Source organism: Paramormyrops kingsleyae, chromosome 9 (genome assembly GCF_048594095.1).
Source record: "Paramormyrops kingsleyae isolate MSU_618 chromosome 9, PKINGS_0.4, whole genome shotgun sequence".
In the NCBI taxonomy this organism is placed as follows: Eukaryota; Metazoa; Chordata; class Actinopteri; order Osteoglossiformes; family Mormyridae; genus Paramormyrops; species Paramormyrops kingsleyae.
This window is the reverse complement of record NC_132805.1, coordinates 29,064,331-29,082,824: the sequence shown is the minus strand read 5'-3', so window position 1 is coordinate 29,082,824 and position 18,494 is coordinate 29,064,331. Positions and strand designations below refer to the sequence as shown.

Below are 18,494 nucleotides of genomic sequence, written 5' to 3'. Positions count from 1 at the left end.
TAGCACAAAGAGTTGAATCAGGTGTGTTAAATGAGGGTGAACCAAAAACTGTGTAGGGCTCCGGCCCTCTCGGACTGGAGTTTGAGACGTGTGTGTGTGTTGCTGTCAGTACTCCGTTGCCATGGGAGACAGATGTGGCCCTTTGCAGGTGCTGTGGCCGTCCCTACTCTGCTACCTGACCCCGGCGCAGTACAGCAGTGCGACTACACCCTTGTGCAAGAGCCTCATTCTCCTCGGCAACAAGAAGAAGGCTTCCCAGGAGCCCAACTACATCATCAGCTTCAGCGAGCAAGGTTTCTGGAACTTACTGTCATAAATCTGAAATGCATTATGCAGAACTGGGGTGTTTTTGCACTGAAGAAGTACGCTATATGGCCAAAAGTATCTGGACACCCCTATTAATTAAAGGAATTGGCTAATTAAGCAACACCCATTGATGAAACAGGTGTTCAATGAAGCACACAGTCATATGATCTCCTGCAACTAACACTGGCAGCAGAATGGGTGGTTGTTCAGTCAGGTTAGCGACTTGGTACCTACAGAGGACACCATCTTGCCAAGGAGTCAATTCGCCACATTTCTGTGTGCTAGAGCTGCGCTGGTCAACTGCAAGTAAAGTGATTGTGAAGGTCAAAACATCTGGAAGCAAGTTCAGTTGTTAAGTGGTAGATCCTATAAACTCGCAGAAAAGGGACCTGATTACCCAATATCAATACCCCATCTGAATGGCAGCAAATTCCACCAGCGATGTTCCAGTATCTAATGGAAAGCCTTTCCAGAAGAGTAGAGGGAGAGGTTATAGCAACAGTGGGCCGACCAGCTTCATATTAATATCGAATGAAATGTTGGACAAGCTGGTGTCTACCAGATGGAATTTAAAATCTCATCCTGTCCACTCCCGCAGGATTCTGTCCCGTTCCTGCCCGCTCCCGCAGGATTCTGTCCCGCTCCTGCCCGCTCCCACAGGATTCTGTCCCGCTCCTGCCTGTTCCTGCAGGATTCTGTCCCGCTCCTGCCAGCTCCCGCATGATTCTGTCCCGTTCCTGCCAGCTCCCGCATGATTCTGTCCCACTCCTGCAAGATTCTTTCCCGGTCCTGCAAGGTTCTGTCACACTCCCTTATGCTCCTGCAAGGTTCTGTGACACTCCTGCCCACTCCCAAGGAAGCTTGTCATAATTTACCCCCCCCCCCTCCCCCCCGCAAAGGAAAAATGTTTTATTTCACTGTGCTTCTTTTCCGCTAAATAATAAAGACAAACTTGCAGTGCTATATTCGGCGTTTAACAGTTCAAACAGGCTACCTTTTTCATACAATAGTAGGCTAGTTGTGATTTGTTTTGTACTTGTAGTGAGTGTCAATGTAGTCTGACCCTTTGAAACTGAACAAACGTGGCGTTTTAGCCCTGAGCTCCGGACTTCAGCCTGATGTACGGTAGCACTTCGTTGCATTTGTCACAGCGGGAAAAAGGCAAGTGGCTCCCATTACTGTCGCTTACAAAAGAAAAGGACTGCCAGATATTTGATTTTCTTTACTTAGTTTTACAGTTTAATATTCACGTTTCCTTAAGCAGGCACTTACATCGTGCTAGCTCTGCCATCTTTAGTCAGGTGGTCACGAGTGTGATGAGAGACTTTCAAAATGCTAACGTCCTCCCAAAGGTTCTGGGATAGGCTGTCTGTGAAAAACCCAAATTAGGCATAGTAGCCTATTTTTCTTTTATTCAGTGAAATTTCTAATGTAACTTTCTGTTGGGGGGGGGACATTTGAGCAATGCTTATATATTTTAATTCTTTCTGCGGGTATCCCAGGAGTCATTTCCATCCCAGGAGTCATTTCCATCCCGGGAGTCTTTTCTATCCTGGGAGTCTTTTCTATCCCCTTCCGACTCGCTCCCACATTCAAAAATGAGAACTTGTCCCGTGCTGCACTCTTGCCGCAGGTCCCACGGGAATGCAGATCTCTACTGGTGTCTGCATACATTTGGCCATATAGTGTAGCATCACAGAGCTGATTGTAACATCCTGTCGTCTGTGTTTTCAGCCAGCCTCCCTTCGCCTTATGTGCTCATGATCAGGCTTTTGGTGAGTCCGTCAAACTTTTCTGCATTGTCTGTAGGGGGTGTTTTCTGTGGGTGTTACAGAGCCCTGATCGCAGTACATTCTCTACCAGGTAAACGCTGCGTTCCCCTTCAGGGGGCGGGGCCGCGGGGCCCCCTCCCTGCGGCTGCTGTGTGTCCTGAGTCCCAGCATCCACCCCAACACACAGAAGGTGTGGGAGACAGAGATCCCTCCACTCCTGAGCTCCCTGGAAGGTAACATTCACTCCCTTCGGTGCAGACGCCGCTCACTGGTGCAGACCTACTGCTTCAGTCTTTCTGTCCCTATGTCAGATGATGTAAGTTGATTATGACGTCACATCCGAAGCTGTAAAATGCGTCCTGGTAGCTTGAGGTGCTGAGCTGAAACGCTGATCAAACGGTAGATACAGGGATTTCGCTTGAATCAAGGTTTATGGTCCCAGGACGGGTTCTGTTCTTCTCACATCATAAGCGGTGCCGTCCGCCGTCCATCTGTATGGACGGCGTAGCAGACGTGAGCGCTTTGGAAAACGTCGGCTACTCGACAGACCAATAAATAACTGTGCCGAGAGTTATGGATTCCTACATTTTACAGCTAAAATTGCCTCAGAAGGTTTTATTATGAAAATATGCTCTGTGAACTGAAGCAGACCCCAAGCATTTCCAGAGGACCTAAATTCGGTTCTGTTGGATCAATGGCAGCGTTGTGTGTGTGTGTGTGTGTGTGTGTGTGTGTGTGTGTGTGTGTGTGTGTGTGTGTCTGTCTGTCTGTCTGTCTGTCTGTCTGTCTGTCTGTCTGTCTGTCTGTCTTACTGTCTGTCTGTGTCGTCTTCCCTGTCATCTAACCCGGACCTCCATGCTTCATCTTCTCTCCCGAACAGAATCTACGGTGGAATCGCTGAACACGAAGAGCTGGGAGGACAGTTTGCTCGAGGTTGGCTTCCAATCTGTTAATGGAAAAGGCAGGATTAGTGTCCTCCTCAGAGGGGGTCTGGTGCTTAGGGGGCACAGGCTGGTGCGCTGTGGGTTAGGGTCAGGTGGGGGGGGGGGGGCAGGTTGGTCCCCTCCCTCACACGGCCCCCCCTTCCATCTCTGTTTGCATGCAGCTCCTGTCCAAAACCCTGATGGCCGTCTCAGATGACAGGTGGAGCTGCCAGCTGTCTGCTGAGGCCACACACTACCTGCCCACCTACAACAGCTCCCTGGAGGAGAAGGTGAGAGGGGCGGGTTAGCCTTTGGTGAGAGGGGCGGGGTTAGCCTTTGGTGAGAGGGGCGGGGTTAGCCTTAGGCAGGGGTCTCAAACTCCAGTCCAGGAGGGCCGGAGCCCTACACAGTTTTTGGTTCACCTTCATTTAACACACCTGATTAAACTCCTTGTGCTAGGTTACCCTCATGTTTTTCTTTCTCGTTTTAAACCTTCTGCATGCCGTTCCCTCCCTCCCCTCAGAGTTTCCTCTACAAATGCATTGGCGTGACCCTGCAGCTGTGCAGCAGCCGGGATGCTGTCAGGAAGCAGCTGCAGGAGGTTCTGGTGTCAGCGCGGCATGCCGACGCCATGGAGAGGACGGTATGGCGCATGCGGCCGCCTATGTCCCACGCGTGTGAGACTGTCCTGCAGAGATCGCATGTGATGCAGTGACGTGTGCCTGCTTTGCGGCTCTGCATGTGATTTGTGAGGTTGCTGTTTGGTCATGCATCGCAACACAGTCTCATGCAGTTTATAATATTATTATTATTAATAATGTCATTAATAATTATAATATGTTGATTTATTACATTATTGATGATTATTATTGTTATTTTTATTTTGACTATTATTGTTATGTTTATTATTATTTATGTATTTAGCAGTTGGCACTTATTGCATTTGTTCTGAATCTGTTTCCTCTAAAAGCTTTACTAAAGTGTGCAGGGCTGCACTGGGTCAGGACTGACTGACCTTCGCCCCTGTCTGTCCCTTGCCGTTCATGCTTTACTCTGAGTGCTGTCCCTCCTGCAGGGTGTGGCCATCGGGGTCGGTCTCTGTGCCGCCCGGCACTTCGGGGACACGCTGGCCAAACTGGAGGACTTCAGCAAATCGGATGCCCTTAAGAAAGCATCGGGAATATTCGGTCTGCTTAAAGTAAGTATCCTGTGGGGGGGGGGGTTCACCGGCACTTTCTGAGACCACCAAAGCTCATCCCCTTGCAGTATCAGTCATTTTGATGATGAGCATTTCCTGAAATGACTTCATGCTTGCTGGTGCAATGATCCTTACCATTGTTGACCATGGCCCTCAGGACAAGAACGAGGTGGACATCGAGAAGGTGAAGAGCACCCTCATCCTCTGCTACGGCTACGTGGCCCTCCACTCCCCCCCAGACCAGCTTCTGTCCAAGATGGACTCCAACATTCTGAAGGGCATCAACAAACACTTCAACACCAAGGTAGGCGGCTCAGTCATTGCGGGAGAGCAGAACGGCATTGTGGGAAATTTGTGTATCCGTGTGCCAGGCAGGTCATGCACCCAACGGAAGCATCTGATTATGCAGATTAATGCGACTGGCACTCCAGCGTGGTCTGAGAGAGCAGCAAGCAGGTGCAAGGAGCCTGCGTTTGATCTCTGACAGCTTATCGACCGAGTCGTTACTTAAATAAACTTCATTATGCATTAAAACACGCCGAGTGGAGTATCTGAAGGCTCAACGGTTAATATCAGCTTTATGCAACAGTCCATCTCACTTGCATTGTATTGTGTTTACACTCTGTTAGCACCTCAGAGCAGAACATATACACAATGCCATCTGTGCATAACTGAGCATATTAAAAGGGTCATTCCTTTGGTCTAATTCCCAGTTTCTCATAATATGGTACATGTGTAACACAAGGTCTTCTTAACAGTTTACATTTTTTAATTTTTTTTGTTTCTCTTGCTGCAGCGGCAAAGCATGGATTGTAAACACCTCATTGCTTTTATGTTGTGCAGGTTCTGGGAATAAAAGTAGAGACCAAGGTACCGTGATGGGATACCAGTGCGAGGATCCGCCTCCGTCGCCCTTTAGCTGAAACCTGAACAACCAGATCTGCTCTCTTGATGTGACAATTCTTGGCAGCGGCGTTTAGGGGAAAAGAAAAACTTTCTGAACTTCCTTTAAAAATTTGCTGGGCCAAAACACTGTTTAGTTTGGGTTCAGATCCCTGGAAGGAAAATATAAAAGTCCAGCACATTTCAGTTCAGAGAAGAAATATGTGGATCTTTTATTTTATTTGGACATAAGAAGACTTGTACTCTGAGATGAAAGGGAGGGGGTTTCCATTTCTTTGTGGGGTGGCGGTGAATGTGCTCCCTTAGGTTGGAGCTCCGAGCGCAGCCTCGGTCCCCTCAGACACCAGGGCTTATCGGTCACTCCCTAGCCGCTCGGCACCCGGCCATCAAGCATCTCCATCCGTCTGCGAAGTTCAGAGGGTTTTTCTCTTCCAAGGGTTTTCTTACTAACCTGTTACATTGCAGTTGTCGCCTTGTGCCTCCCAGCGCTATTCTAACAACAAATGCTTTTTATCTTTTAATACTGGTGATTTTACAATGAGCAGCTGAATAATCTGCCGATTCCTTTCTCTTGGCTCTACTTGAAGGCTTTTCTGATTAAACTGTCTTCTGCTTTATGCCTCTTCATGCCTCTATATTATGCTTTTCACTTAAGACTTAATAAGCAGCACAAAGGTTTTAAATTTTAATAATTATAACTATAATGCCATACTCATTCTTACGCTGTGGCTAATATTAACGCAATTTATAACAAACTGCGTTCCGTTGCAGAAAGAAATATGACTTGTATGCATAAATTCTGATACAAAATTAGAGTTGCTTTAAAATCTAACAGGTATAATGCTAGTCTTATATATTACATTCTCTGGCTGTGTGCTGTCTAGGTGCTCCAGCTGTATGTATACAGTGCTTTATGTCATATGTCCTGCTTTATTTGTCCATTAAGTTTCCCTCCTAAATGATTCCAGAGCCCAGCAGTATGGTGTGGTCTGCCTGCAAAGGCTTCTGGGTAATGCTTCCTACTCGTGTTGTCCCTAGCTGACCTGCTGCTGCAAGAAAGACTGGCGTGGGGCTGTTTCGTCATGCATCACATGTGTGTGTGTGTGTGTGTCCCCGACCCCTGGCAGGACCTGACCATGAAGCTGAGCCTGATCCAGAGCGTGGGCCTCGTCGCCCGGGCCGTGGCCGCCTGCGTGCAGAGACAGGCCTACGTCTTCAGCAAGAAGCACGAGCTCCTGGCCGTCATCATGGTCCGTAGACGCTACTTTAAGCAAGATGGCCGTTGTCCGTATCAACAAAGATCCTCGCTCACTTAATGAGTGCTGTTAAGATGACAGCTTGATGTCTGCCCTGCAAGAATAATGGTGGTAGGAAATATTCTGAGCCGCAAGCGTTTTGAGAGTCTGCGTCGTTTTGCAGGATTTTATTAAAGCTGAACCGGCAGATACAATAAGGACACCCATTCGCCATCTCGCCCTGGAGACGTGTGCCGTCCTGGTGTATCCTTCCAGTCCCCGTGTGGCATCGCGCCCTTGTTTGTCACTGGCAGCCTGTCTATTCTGTTACTCATTACAGGATTACACCCCCCCCCCTCATTTTCCATTTAGTGGTACACAGTGTCTGAGAGTCAGGCATTTTCAGCCGGCGTTCTAGATCTTCCAGAGCTGCTTCCGGTTCTTCCCCCCCCCACGTCATTCCAGATGTGTCCCGCGATAGAGCGCCCGCACGTCCGTGTTGCCCTTTGACTCAGAGGCCCAGAAACCTGGACCCGGTGCTGACGGAGAACGAGAACTTCGACATGCTGAGCTCCTGCCTGGCCAGCGTGTACAGGCTGCCCCCCGCGGACTCCCCAGACGGCGGCAAGGAGGACGAGCTGCTGAGCCTGCAGGAGAGAGAGGTGAGGGTCTCTCTCTCCCGCCGAGATTCCCATGGGATAACAAGGCTGCCTCTGAACGGAAGTGTCTTCTGCAGGCCTTGTACACGGACATGTTCGGGGCACTGCATGATTTGCTGAGGAACGTTCTGGCCAGAGATCTGACCCCAGATGGACTGCAGAGCGTCTTCAAGGTGAGGGTCTGTGCCGGATCCTGGCCCCGGGCAGGTGTTGGTCTGGTCCAGTCCGGCGTTGGCCCTTCTGTGAGGCCCACTGTTGTCTCCTTGCCCCAGCACATCGAGGTCTACCTGAGCTCCAAGCTGGATCACGAGCGGGAGAGGGCAGTGAACACCACAGCGGATCTGCTGGAGTTCTACCTGGCGAGCCTCACCGTCAAGGTCAGCGGAGCACGGCCGTCACGTGGGACGGTTAGGTTTAGGGTTAGGTTTAGGAACTCGTCACGGTTGACACAGGAAAATGCTGAAGTATGTTTAGAGCAGGATTGGGGCACCTGATCCATGGAGGGCCGGTCCGGGTTTTTGGAATAACCTTCATCTTCAGTCCTGGGGATCCACTGTTATTGTCTGATCCCAAAACCCCGCACCCATACCGGCCCTCCATGGATCAGGCTCCCTACCTGCAATGCTTTCCTCTCTCGACATCTGATTCTCCCCCACCATGCTGCCCCGGGGGCCAGGGGGAGCAGTTCTCTGCTATGGGGTATCTAGTACGTCATAAACAAACAGGAAGTAGTCAGGCTTTCTGCCAGGCTGGCTCTTCCCCCCTGGTCGTGACTAACACTAGTGCGGTAAGACGCAGTGCTGACTTGCTGAGCCAGTGAAGCTGTGGACCTGAGTGAACCTCTGGCCTCGTTCTGGCTCTGAATGGTGTTTTCTGTGGCCCTGCATCTCCCTCGACGTGTCGCTGAATCACCGCTTCTGCTTTTGTCCCCAGAACATGGTGACCTTCCATAACCTTGGTGCCCTCCTGGGCCGCCTGGCCCCCCGCTGCACCGACCCCAGCCCCCTGGTGCGCAGGGCGGCCATGGACTGCATCTACACCCTGCTGTACATCCAGCTGCGATACGACGGTGAGAGGGTGACGCTTGCCGTACGGTGGCTCCCGTATCCATGTCTGTGGTGCCTCACTAAGGCCCGCTGTTTGCCTTCCCGATCGGCCAGGGTTTGCCCTGGACTATAAAGACGAGTCCGTGGAAAGCCTGATCACCCTGCGGGAGAAGCTGAACAACCCGGATCACACCGTCCTGTACAGAACCTGCTCCGAGCTCACCAAGGTGGGCCTGGCCTGTGGTTTCCGGTGATTTCCGGTGTTGCTCAGTTCTCCGATGCAGGGGGATATCTGTTCTAAGAAGCCTATGCTGTTGTTAATCAGCAGGTTGTCAAATCAGTAATGTACAGTCATCAGTTGTTACATAAAAACTAAGATATAAAAACATAGAAAAGTACATCAAAAATAAGTTAATAAATAAGTATGAATAAAATGGAAGAAAAATATGGTGCTGTTTGTGACTTGATCAGAGACCTTTGTCCAGTTCTGACGTGTTGGGCCAGCTTGGAAAACAGAGTGCATGTGGTCTCAGTGTATCCCCCTCCCCCCCCCCCCACCCCGGCAGATCATCAGCAAGCGTCTGCCCCAGCAGCAGCTGAACACGCTGATCTTCATGCTGTTCGAGGGTCTGGTGGACCCCCAGGCCAACTGCTCACGGGCGTCCAGCGTGGTCCTCAACACGCTGCTGAAGAACAGGGGGGCTGGCTTGCAGGATCTGGTAAGGTCTGGCAGCACCTGCTGCCAAGCACAGCACCACCTGCATCGTCCTGTTAAATTTAATACCTGATAGGATTAGTGAATAAGAAGCTGCTCCAGTTGAACTGATTTTGGCTGAAATTTTGAGCCACCAGGGGGCAGTATAGAGCAGGCGTACGTTGCCCCTTATCTCCATGACACTTGGAGTCTCACTGTGACCTGGGCACTGTTGGTTCTACCTCTGAGCCTGACTGGCGCATCTCGGTGTCCCAGGTGCCGGAGATCCTGGAGGTGCTCTACATCCGGCTGCAGGCCATCTCCGAGGAGCAGGTGAAGGTGGCGGTGGCCCAGTCTATCCTCATCCTGGCCACGCAGCACCTGCAGACGGTCATCAACACCCTCATCGCCTACCCTCTGCCTTTCGACAAGTAAGACCGTGAATCCGGACCAAGAGCCTTTCCTGTCTGAAGCCCACTTCTGACATTTCCGCTTACATAGTCTGCTGAAAGATGGTGAGCCTCCTGTTTCTTGTTAGTTGCTTAGACGACACTTATCTAAAGCGGCTAACTGTGCAGCTGGGTGTCCTACTGGAGTAATTTAGGTGAAGCTAACGGCAGGTTTGCTGCCTAATAAAATTATACTGAGAAGGACGCCGCCGTCCCGCCTGCAGCTGGATCTGTGAGATGTGGATCGCCCTCGGCTCGGACAGCACCTTAGCCTCGCAGATCATGGACATGATGATGGAGAAGCTGAGTGTGGTCGCTCCCTATGTGGACAAGAAGGAGTCCATGCTGAGGCCTGGCGTGAGCAAAGTAGCCACCAGTGTGCCGCTGGCCGTGAGTAGTCGTGCTCTGGCGTGTCTTACTGAGAACTTTCACTGCTGCCCCTAGGAACGGTGAAAGGGTTTGGGAATGGAATGTAAGCCCGTCCATCACATAGTTGCCCCATGAGATTGAGAATTCAAACCCGGCTGCTAGAAGCTTCCATCTCTTCGGCTTCGCTCCCGCAGATGACGTGTGCCCTGCGTGAGATGATGCTGAATGGGCAGACGGCGGACGCCGTGGTCTCACTGCTCCCCAGGCTCTTCGGCGCGCTGCTGGTCCGCCTGGGCTCCAGCGTCGGGGTCCAGCTACCCAAGGACATCAACAGCAACAGCCTGGGGCCCGAGAGGAAGACGAGCAGCAAGGCGCCGGCGTTCTTCGACGTGTGCGGGTGAGGCGGCGCCCCCGACGCCACGGGCAGCGCCGGCCGCGCACTGGCGCCTCCTGCCCGAGCTCATGTGTCCGTGTCGCCATGGTGACAGGGTGGCCGTGGAGGCCCTGCGGATCCTGCTGGCCCGGGCGCAGCTGGACGAGGTGGTGAAGCCGCTGGATGCTCAGGGGGCATGGGAGAAGATGCAGGACCAGCAGCGCCACGTGGACGGAGTCACGATGCTGGCCAGGTTGCGCCCTCTTCAGGCCACATGTAGGTATAACCAAGTGTGCAACTTGACTGCCGTGATATTTATGTTTTTTTTTTTTTTTTTTTGCTGATGACCCCCCCCAACCCCAGAGCCATGGCGAAGCATGCCGGCCCCCGTCTCCCAGCCATCGTGGAAAACCTGTGTCCCTGTCTGAACAACATCTACGAGTGCCAAAGGGTCACTGTCACCGCATTCTTCTCGGAGGTGAGAGTCCCGTTCAAGGTGACAGTGTCCACGGGGGGCTGTCCAACGCCCAGAGCAAACTGCAAGTTTTTTTTTTGTGTGTTTTTGCCCCAGTGCATTTTTAAACCCTGGACAGCGGCTCCCCCTGCTGCTTTGTCTGTGTTACTGCTTGTCTCCACATGCAGAGACGGTCTCTTCCCTTAGGCCATCAGTTCATTAAATAATCAGTGACCTGTACCTGTGATTGGCAAGCGAACGGGATCCAAGAATGGCAATTATGGTGGGAAAACAAAACGTTTATTATAATAATTATGGGATCCCTAGGGTCGTCAGAGCGACAGGGGAAAAACAAGCAACGCATGCAGTGAGCAAACAGTGGGGGGGTTTAAGGAACCTCTTGTATTGCTCAACACCCTGTACTGCAGAGGTGGCCAATCTTATCTGCAAAGGACCAGTGTGTATGCAGGTTTTAGGGATAACCTGTAGGTCAGCTATTCAGACTCAGGTGTGAGGATTCTTCAGCCAATCAGTCATATAATTGGTGAGGATTGCCTACCCCGATATACTGTATTATGGTCCGTTTGCCGTTCCATCCCGCTCAGCTACCTCATCCCCATTTCTCCTTCCTGATCATTACTTCTGCTTATTCTCATGTTACACTGTCATGTGCTGCACTGCACTGCTCCTGGTCTTACCGCACCCATACAAATGTGGCTCAAAAATTCCACTGCGTTGCTAGGATACGTTTGACCGTAAAACCTGAAGTTTGACAATGAAGTTACACGTTTCCGTCTGACTTTATGGCTGCTTTTATCTAGTGATTTAATATGCAGAGTCTATAAAGAGAGTCCCAGTTCTCTGCGATTCCTGACTCCGCACTTGCTGCGCTCCCCGTCCCCGTAGCTGCTGAACCACCACGTGGTGACGGAGCTCATGATGATGGACGTGCTGATGAACAGCATGATGGAACGCATCTCGGACACCAGCGCCACCGTGCGCATGCTGTCCATCAGGGGCCTGGGCAACATGGCCGTGGGGTCTCCTGAGAAGGTATGCAGGGGCCTGCGTCGGTCCTGCCGGCCGGCTTCATGCCGAGTCTCGGCCGTGAATGTCACTCCCTGCCGGTTTTTTGACATTGACGAGCAGCCGAGCGCTTCGTCTCTCAGGTGAACAAATACGCAAAGGAACTGCTGGCCGCTATGAGCTCAGGAATGGAGGAGAAGGACGATCCAGGTAAACGCATCACCCTGGAGGCCATGACTGGCCTGTCCAAAGTCCTGCTCTACCTGGATAAGAAGAACGTCCAGTTGCTGGTGGTCTACATCTTCATGAAGATTAAGCCCTTCCTGGAGAGCGTGAGATATTTCACAGATCTGAAATTCATTAGTGGTATGGGATGCTGAGCTCTCCATTCCCATTACGGCCTGTATCATCTCACTCTTGCAGGAGAATGACGAGATTCGCTCCACCTCCATCATGCTGCTGGGGAACTTGTCCAAGTTCGGCTCTGGTGAAGCCATCTTCAAGGACCAGATCCACAACGTGCTGGTCAGCTTGCTGCTGCATCTCAACGACCCCAGTCCTCAGGTGGTCAAGGTAAGCCTGGCCTCCGTCGCTAAGACCCGCCCATCTTAGAAACGTTCCGTACTTGTCCACGTAGAACCGCCTACGTTCCCACAGGCCTCCAAGTACGCCATGCGCATGTTCGCTCCAGTGGTAGGGTCCGAGCAGATTATGGCCATGTTCCAGAACCACCTGCACGAGGACAAGGGTCTGCACTACGGCGAGTTCATCAACGACCTCACCAAGTACATTGTGAGTCAGGGGTGGGGGTGGGGGGGGAGCCATACTATCCAGTGGGGGGGGGGGGGGTGGACACTCTGAAGAGCACGTGATCTAATCCCTGTAGCTGATGCTGTTTTCTACTACAGATCCAAGACTTCCCTGGAATGCTGAACTTCTACCACATCACCGTCATCCAATTCTTCAAGAGCAACTGGGCTGAAGTGCGAGCTGGAGCAGCCATGTTCATCGGTAAAAACAAAGTTTAATCTCCCAACTCTTCATTGTCCTGAGTGTGTTAGTTAGTTCTTCAGGGGCAATAGCCCATACCAGCAATCATATATAACATGGGCAGTATTTTGCAACTTTTCCCATATATTTCATTAGCCTATAGTAACCAGTAGGACCTTGTGATGCTGATTAAAAAGTAACCTGAACATGTTTATTTCTCCCTTCATTACTAGGGTTTTTATTGGGGAATCTCCCAGAAGAGTATTTCTCTTACATGAACATGGGGAGTATAACAAATGGTATGTTTTTCAGCTTTGCTGTAGTCTGTTTTATTTTCTGACTTATGTATGACTCTAACAGTAATAATAATAATAATAATGTAAAATATCTTAAGCCTACTTTAAGCTGAAGCAGTAACTGAAACACTGGGCTCAGTTAAACTGCTCATAAGTCTAGTGCCCAGGGAATGTGTGTGTGTGTGTGTGTGTGTGTGTGTGTGTGTGTGTGTGTGTGTGTGTGTGTGTGTGTGTGTGTGTGTGTGTGTGGATTAAGTTGTATCACATTGTGGGAACCAAATGTCCCCGACAATGTGATAACCTGTTATTTTGACGTTGTGGGGACCATTTTTTCAAGTCCCCACAACGATCTGTGAATACAATCAAAAAACCAAAAATGTATTTTGTTTGGCTACTTATGGTTAAGGTTAGGGCTGGGTAGGGGTTAAGGTCATCATGTTGGGATTAGAGTTTTACCCATAGAAATGAATACAGAGTCCCCACAAAGATATAATTATGATTGTGTGTGTGTGTGTGTGAGTGAGTAAGAGAGAGACTGCAAGTGGGTGACCTTTGCCCTTTTGACCTGTGACCTTGCCTGCCAGGTCTGGTCCTGCTGCTCCAGGATCCTGAACCTCTGGTACGGGCTAAGGCCGCAGAAGCCATGGGACACTTTCATTGAAGAGCCTGGCTCCATCTGTCGTTTACTTAAATATTGGCATTTTACTTGAAATAGCAATCAAAGAATTTAGCGACCAAAGACTGTAGCCTTTTTTTCCAGCCTCATTTTGACTCGGAGCCTTCAGCCTCCAAAGTACCCGCCTCCACCTGTGGAGACCTGGATGAAGTGGAACGATTGTAATAAGTAGCATCTGGAAGACGGAGATCCAGTCAATAAAGACAGTATAGAGCAGGGGTAGGCAACCCTGATCCTGGAAGGCCGGCATCCAGCAGGTTTTCTATCCTACCTGATGAGTTACTAGGTCAGCTGTGGGTCATCAGAGACCAGGTAGGATGGAAAACCTGCACCGGCACTCTGGGATCAGGGTCGCCTGCCCCAGGTACAGAGGCGTTTGCAAGTTTCCATAACCGTCACATCTCTGGCTTTACAGGGAGACACAGTAACTGTATTTCGTGCTTCCATTTGGCTGCCATTACCGTGTAGGCAGAGCAGAGCCGTCTCTCTGAGATGCTGCCAGAATTCACTGCAAAGTAGCTAAAGATCACAGGATGCAATAACGTTTTTTTCCCCCCTCCTTTTATATTCCTCATTTTTATCATAACATCTCCGTTGTGGTTTAACTGCACATGCACTAATTCAGCCACCTGCTACTGTTTTGTTTTTAAGAAATAGGCAGAAGTTCCATATTTGTTCATCATTTAGGGAACCGTTGAATGTCATTGCGTCTCGCCGTGAATGTTGAGGGAGCCAGTCCCCTTAAATCTCCTTTATTTCCTCATGCCACGTCGCACTACATGCTACAGTTTTGTCATTCATTCCTCCTTATCTAAATGTACTTCCTGTTTGTATGCCCATGTGACCACTTTGTTAGTTAGTTTTGTACCGGGGCCTCGATGGCAAACAGTACCTGTGTTCTTGGGCGCCCTTTTGAAAGGATCATGACTGCTAGTGTTGTGTGTGTGTGTGTGTGGTGTTCAGACACTTTGCTTTTTTTTTTATGGATTCCAGTAACTGCTCTGTCTCCAGTGACATTGCACTTACAGTGGGGGAAAGGCAGTGACTAATGTAATCGTAAATTATTTTAAAATGAAATATTAAAGTGATTACTCCATAAAGTTTTTTGTTGTGCTGTAAATAGCTTCTCTTTTTTAAAATACTGTATTATCCCTATAGATTACTTCTCTGCTATATTACGATATTGTAAGGATTAAATCATGTTTGATTGTCAGTGTGCATTACTTTCATTTATTGCAGTGCAATATTGCTCCTGTTATGCGCATCACCTTGTATTTCAGTATTTTCACTTGTGGTAATTGATACTCCATTATAAAAAAAATGAAAGACTGCACTGGATTATGGGAATACCAGGGAAAGGTACCAGTTACTTAATTGAATATTTTAATAGAGTTAATGGCCATCATTTATAGAAGATTTATTTTGCTATCAAACTAATTTTCATACAGTAACAGACTGAATCAGGTATCGTTTGTAAAATGCTTATTTGCATATTCTCATTCACGGTCCTGTGTTTGTTACTTATTCAGTGCTGCGTTAGTCTATGGATCTGCTGATACTTGCGGTACTGTAAATGTCACACGTCAATTACATTGGTGAAAAAAGGACGTTTATACATTTATAATACACCCGTATTTGCTCGAATGGTCTTAGTACCACTTCCAGGTTTGGACATGTAACAAGTTCATATTTATAAGCTTATTTTATTAACCTCATCCAAAGTGTAAGACCATTTTAATGATTTTTTTTACATCACACATTCGCCGATCTTTATGCACAGCCTTCCCAGTAGATGGCGCTAAAGCTCACTTGGAAAAAGTTCCTAACCTTCCTTCCAGCCAATGACGAGTCTTTCCGGAGTTACCGTTTAGTTTACTATTGCCTGTTCAATTTGTAGTACTGGGGGAAATGACTCAGTCACATAAAATAATTTTAAAATGTTTATCTCTACATTTAATACATTCAACAGTACATTGGATATGTAATGAATGTCATGATAAAACTAAGATATAAAAAGCAGCATTAGGCCTACATTACTTTTTAAATTGGCATGAGTATTAAAATCCATGTCTGTTTACTTTAGTTGCGCATTTAGTGATATTGGGGTAACTGGTGTGAGCTAATTGGTCTTAGTGGCGTTGGGCCCCTGTTGGCTGCAGTTTACCATCCTTCAGTTTAATCACTATAATCACCTCTTGTTAAACACCCTTCTCCTATCATGTCCACTTTGACTGTTTTATTTTTCCTTCTATCATGCTGAAATAGGATTAGAACTCATTTGTTACGCACTGATGATGTCTCCTGTTGTCCCCCCCCCCCCCCGACTCCAGCGTGTGCACACCCTACGCGCAAAGGAGCGCACGGTAGGCCTTAATGATGACTTCGGCGGGGCTCACTCGGGGAAGGTCAGCAGGAGCGCTGCCCCCCCCCCCCCCCCCCCCGAACTGCGTCAGCTACTGCTGAGGTCTTTGGCTACACAAAAAAAAGCTCTGTGTACTTTTGGTTTGTCTTTGTGAAAAGGACTCTGAAGCAGAATGCTGATTGCAAGATAACGTGCTAATGCTAGCAGAAAAGGGTCCTTACGTGGGCTTGCATGTTATACGACTGCGCTGACTGACCGGAGTTACAGGTCTACAGTAGAACGGTCTGTCTGTTGTTGGGAGCAATAGCCTTGAAGAGTGTTGAATTAGCACCTGCTTGGCAATGGAGCATGTCCTCAGCACTGCGGCCGCCAGCTTTGCCGGAAGCTTCACTGTCGCGTGAACTTGGCTTTCTTGCACTGCACAAGGCTGCAAACGTGCACTGAGATGTTGTTGATTACAAGTGCAACACAGAGGCTTGTGTGCTGTTAGTGCCACTATCTCCATGACCCCTAAACTATGCCATGGGTAAGCCTGACGTCCAGAGAAGAGGCAGGACATTCTGCCAAGAGTCTATGTCAACTAGACAGCACCTAATAATAATAATAGGGCTGTATAAAGTATTTTTGTACTGAAATGCAGATGTAATCTTTTTTCCCTCCCCAAAACTCGTGCCGGAGGCCCCAGTACCTCAATGTCACTGTACTTACACAGAGAGACACACGCTCACCAACCCAAAATTAGCTTAGAAACAAAGCTTTAAATTAAGAATGAGTCTCCTTTTCCCAAGAGCATTTCCCTGCCGCGATCCTGGAACCCATGATGCTCGGAAGTGATTTGCTTCAGTGGAAACTGTCCCCAGCTCAAGATGAATCAATGGGTGATCCTCCATCCTGCCAGCTATGACCTAACAGGAGTCATGTAAAAAAGGCTCGTGGCACAAGACCTCCAGCGCACGCTCAAGTGGAACAGGGTCACAAGCCGATTTAAAACACGAAAAATCACTTCTGTGATTCCTGTGGCCATTACAAAGAAGCTTTGAGCAGCAGGAATCCTTAGATGGTTTGAATAATTACAGATCAAGATTCAAATAGTTCTAATGACTGTCAGATGAGGTTATAAGGGACTGTGATTAGAAATCAAATCATCATGTGATCTGTTTTAAACGGAATTTATAAAAGCCGTACGTCCGGGTGTGAAGTAAGATTTATTGTTGCTAAATTTACCACAGAAACTGTTATTGCGTGACATGTTTTGCAATCCTAATGGTTACGACAGATGATGAATACCTCAGTGATGATGGCTGCACGGCTGACAATTACACCATGGCTGTGAGATTAATGTTCTGCCACCTCACGTGGTGGCTCCTTCTGTTTGTTATGCCATTTGACGATTCGCATTCATAACCGTTTCATCAGTGTTACTAACAATAAAACAGTGACTTAGGCTACTTCATAAGTAATCCCAGGTGCAGATAATCCTATGCTTGTAGTGGTGTGTGGTGTTTTCTGTGCGCAAAGAGCGACAACCTAGTTAAATTTAGAAAGTGTGGGGATGCATCTTGCAGACGGTACATCCCAGCTGAATGTCATTGCAAAACATGATGGTAAGTGAGTGAAAGCAATTAAAGCAACAGAAATGAGGACTGCAGTGTGAATTTTGATAATGGGGAAAGAGGATCATGACTCAGCTGGAACAGAGTATGTTTCCCTTGATTTCCTTTGGGTTTCGGAGAATTATAAGCGTTAAGTCCGGTGCGCCTGCGCGTACTCAGGCCAAGACAGATTTTATAGCACTATTAGCGAGCTACCTTGTGATGATCACCACAAACTCCTCTGTTTGCTACATGTTAGGTATCAAAGAATAACCTTTCGGTTGCCATGGAGACAGTGTTAAATTAAGAGGGGGACTCCGGGTCAGGGGCCTCCGTGTTCCCTAAAAGCCCACAGCAATGACGTCCGACCAGGGTGTCACCTCTAATTTTAAAAAAGCCCAGCGACACGCACGTCCCCTCGCCGCGCTCGTGACAACGGTTGCTTCTGTGCCGTTATTTTCCACTTGCTGAGCTCCATGACAGGGAGTCATTAGATCCTCATTACTTACTCTCTCTAAGTAACACGTTTACACATTGCGATCCGCACGTCAGGGCTGTCAGCCTAAGCAAATTTGCAGGCTGATATAACGCAACTTTTCACTTATTGGAGTCTAGTTTCTAGCCCCAGTGAATTCTCATTTCTGCACTTATTATGTCGCAGTTAATTAGGTTACGCTTCCATTACCAAAACAAACGATACTTTGTTGTTACTTCGAAGCACTTTGCGTGCGCAGGCAACGGCATAAAAAGGAGTCTATGTTTTTTGAAAATTGAGCTTCCACTACCTCAACATCCCGATCTCACTTATGCTTTAACGTTTTGTACCTTTGTGTAAAAATAAATTATACACGAACTTGAATTATAAGCGAAATATAAATTATAAACATATCTGAAATCAGCAATTTGTTTGTGGTAGGGAATGAGGTTAACTTAAAATTGGTGCAGTACCTGCCGAGTTGCCGCTGTTTATGTCCTCGGATACCGGAGCCCAGAGACTGGATGCAGGAGAGAGAGCTTCATTAGGTTAATTAACATGGACGATTCCAGGAAGAAAAGGGGGAGGTAATGAAAGGTTCATTTCCAGCAGGAGAAGCTGGGAGACTGCAAGAAAGTTCCACACACATGGAACTATGGCAGACTCCACCCCTGGTCCCAGAACTGTGCGTTTATA

At 48.6% G+C, this 18,494-nt stretch overlaps 1 protein-coding gene and 1 long non-coding RNA gene across 4 annotated transcripts in view; one reads left to right on the top strand and one right to left on the bottom strand.

Annotated features, from left to right (window-relative positions):
• The window catches only part of mroh1 (maestro heat-like repeat family member 1), a 24,758-nt gene extending 10,176 nt beyond the window's left edge, over positions 1 to 14,582 (top strand). For 2 of the 3 annotated variants that reach the window (XM_023813350.2, XM_023813360.2), the window contains exons 15-43: positions 149 to 293; positions 2,041 to 2,081; positions 2,170 to 2,311; positions 2,959 to 3,011; positions 3,184 to 3,291; positions 3,525 to 3,644; positions 4,077 to 4,199; positions 4,357 to 4,503; positions 5,043 to 5,069; positions 6,230 to 6,352; positions 6,522 to 6,601; positions 6,861 to 6,999; positions 7,074 to 7,169; positions 7,269 to 7,373; positions 7,930 to 8,065; positions 8,157 to 8,269; positions 8,609 to 8,761; positions 9,013 to 9,167; positions 9,410 to 9,575; positions 9,749 to 9,951; positions 10,043 to 10,180; positions 10,291 to 10,405; positions 11,288 to 11,434; positions 11,551 to 11,739; positions 11,831 to 11,980; positions 12,065 to 12,199; positions 12,316 to 12,418; positions 12,631 to 12,696; positions 13,278 to 14,582. In XM_023813350.2, coding sequence (XP_023669118.2) covers positions 149 to 293; positions 2,041 to 2,081; positions 2,170 to 2,311; positions 2,959 to 3,011; positions 3,184 to 3,291; positions 3,525 to 3,644; positions 4,077 to 4,199; positions 4,357 to 4,503; positions 5,043 to 5,069; positions 6,230 to 6,352; positions 6,522 to 6,601; positions 6,861 to 6,999; positions 7,074 to 7,169; positions 7,269 to 7,373; positions 7,930 to 8,065; positions 8,157 to 8,269; positions 8,609 to 8,761; positions 9,013 to 9,167; positions 9,410 to 9,575; positions 9,749 to 9,951; positions 10,043 to 10,180; positions 10,291 to 10,405; positions 11,288 to 11,434; positions 11,551 to 11,739; positions 11,831 to 11,980; positions 12,065 to 12,199; positions 12,316 to 12,418; positions 12,631 to 12,696; positions 13,278 to 13,354 — 3,495 coding nt within the window. In that variant the 3' untranslated portion in view covers positions 13,355 to 14,582. The remainder of the gene's footprint in view (positions 1 to 148; positions 294 to 2,040; positions 2,082 to 2,169; positions 2,312 to 2,958; positions 3,012 to 3,183; positions 3,292 to 3,524; positions 3,645 to 4,076; positions 4,200 to 4,356; positions 4,504 to 5,042; positions 5,070 to 6,229; positions 6,353 to 6,521; positions 6,602 to 6,860; positions 7,000 to 7,073; positions 7,170 to 7,268; positions 7,374 to 7,929; positions 8,066 to 8,156; positions 8,270 to 8,608; positions 8,762 to 9,012; positions 9,168 to 9,409; positions 9,576 to 9,748; positions 9,952 to 10,042; positions 10,181 to 10,290; positions 10,406 to 11,287; positions 11,435 to 11,550; positions 11,740 to 11,830; positions 11,981 to 12,064; positions 12,200 to 12,315; positions 12,419 to 12,630; positions 12,697 to 13,277) is intronic. The other variant, XM_023813369.2, reaches the window with a different exon arrangement.
• Positions 2,305 to 18,494, bottom strand: LOC140592701 (uncharacterized). Its single transcript, XR_011993114.1, has 3 exons — positions 18,272 to 18,494; positions 2,891 to 3,024; positions 2,305 to 2,569 (listed from the first exon to the last, which is right to left on the bottom strand). It is a non-coding gene; the product is annotated as an uncharacterized lncRNA (long non-coding RNA).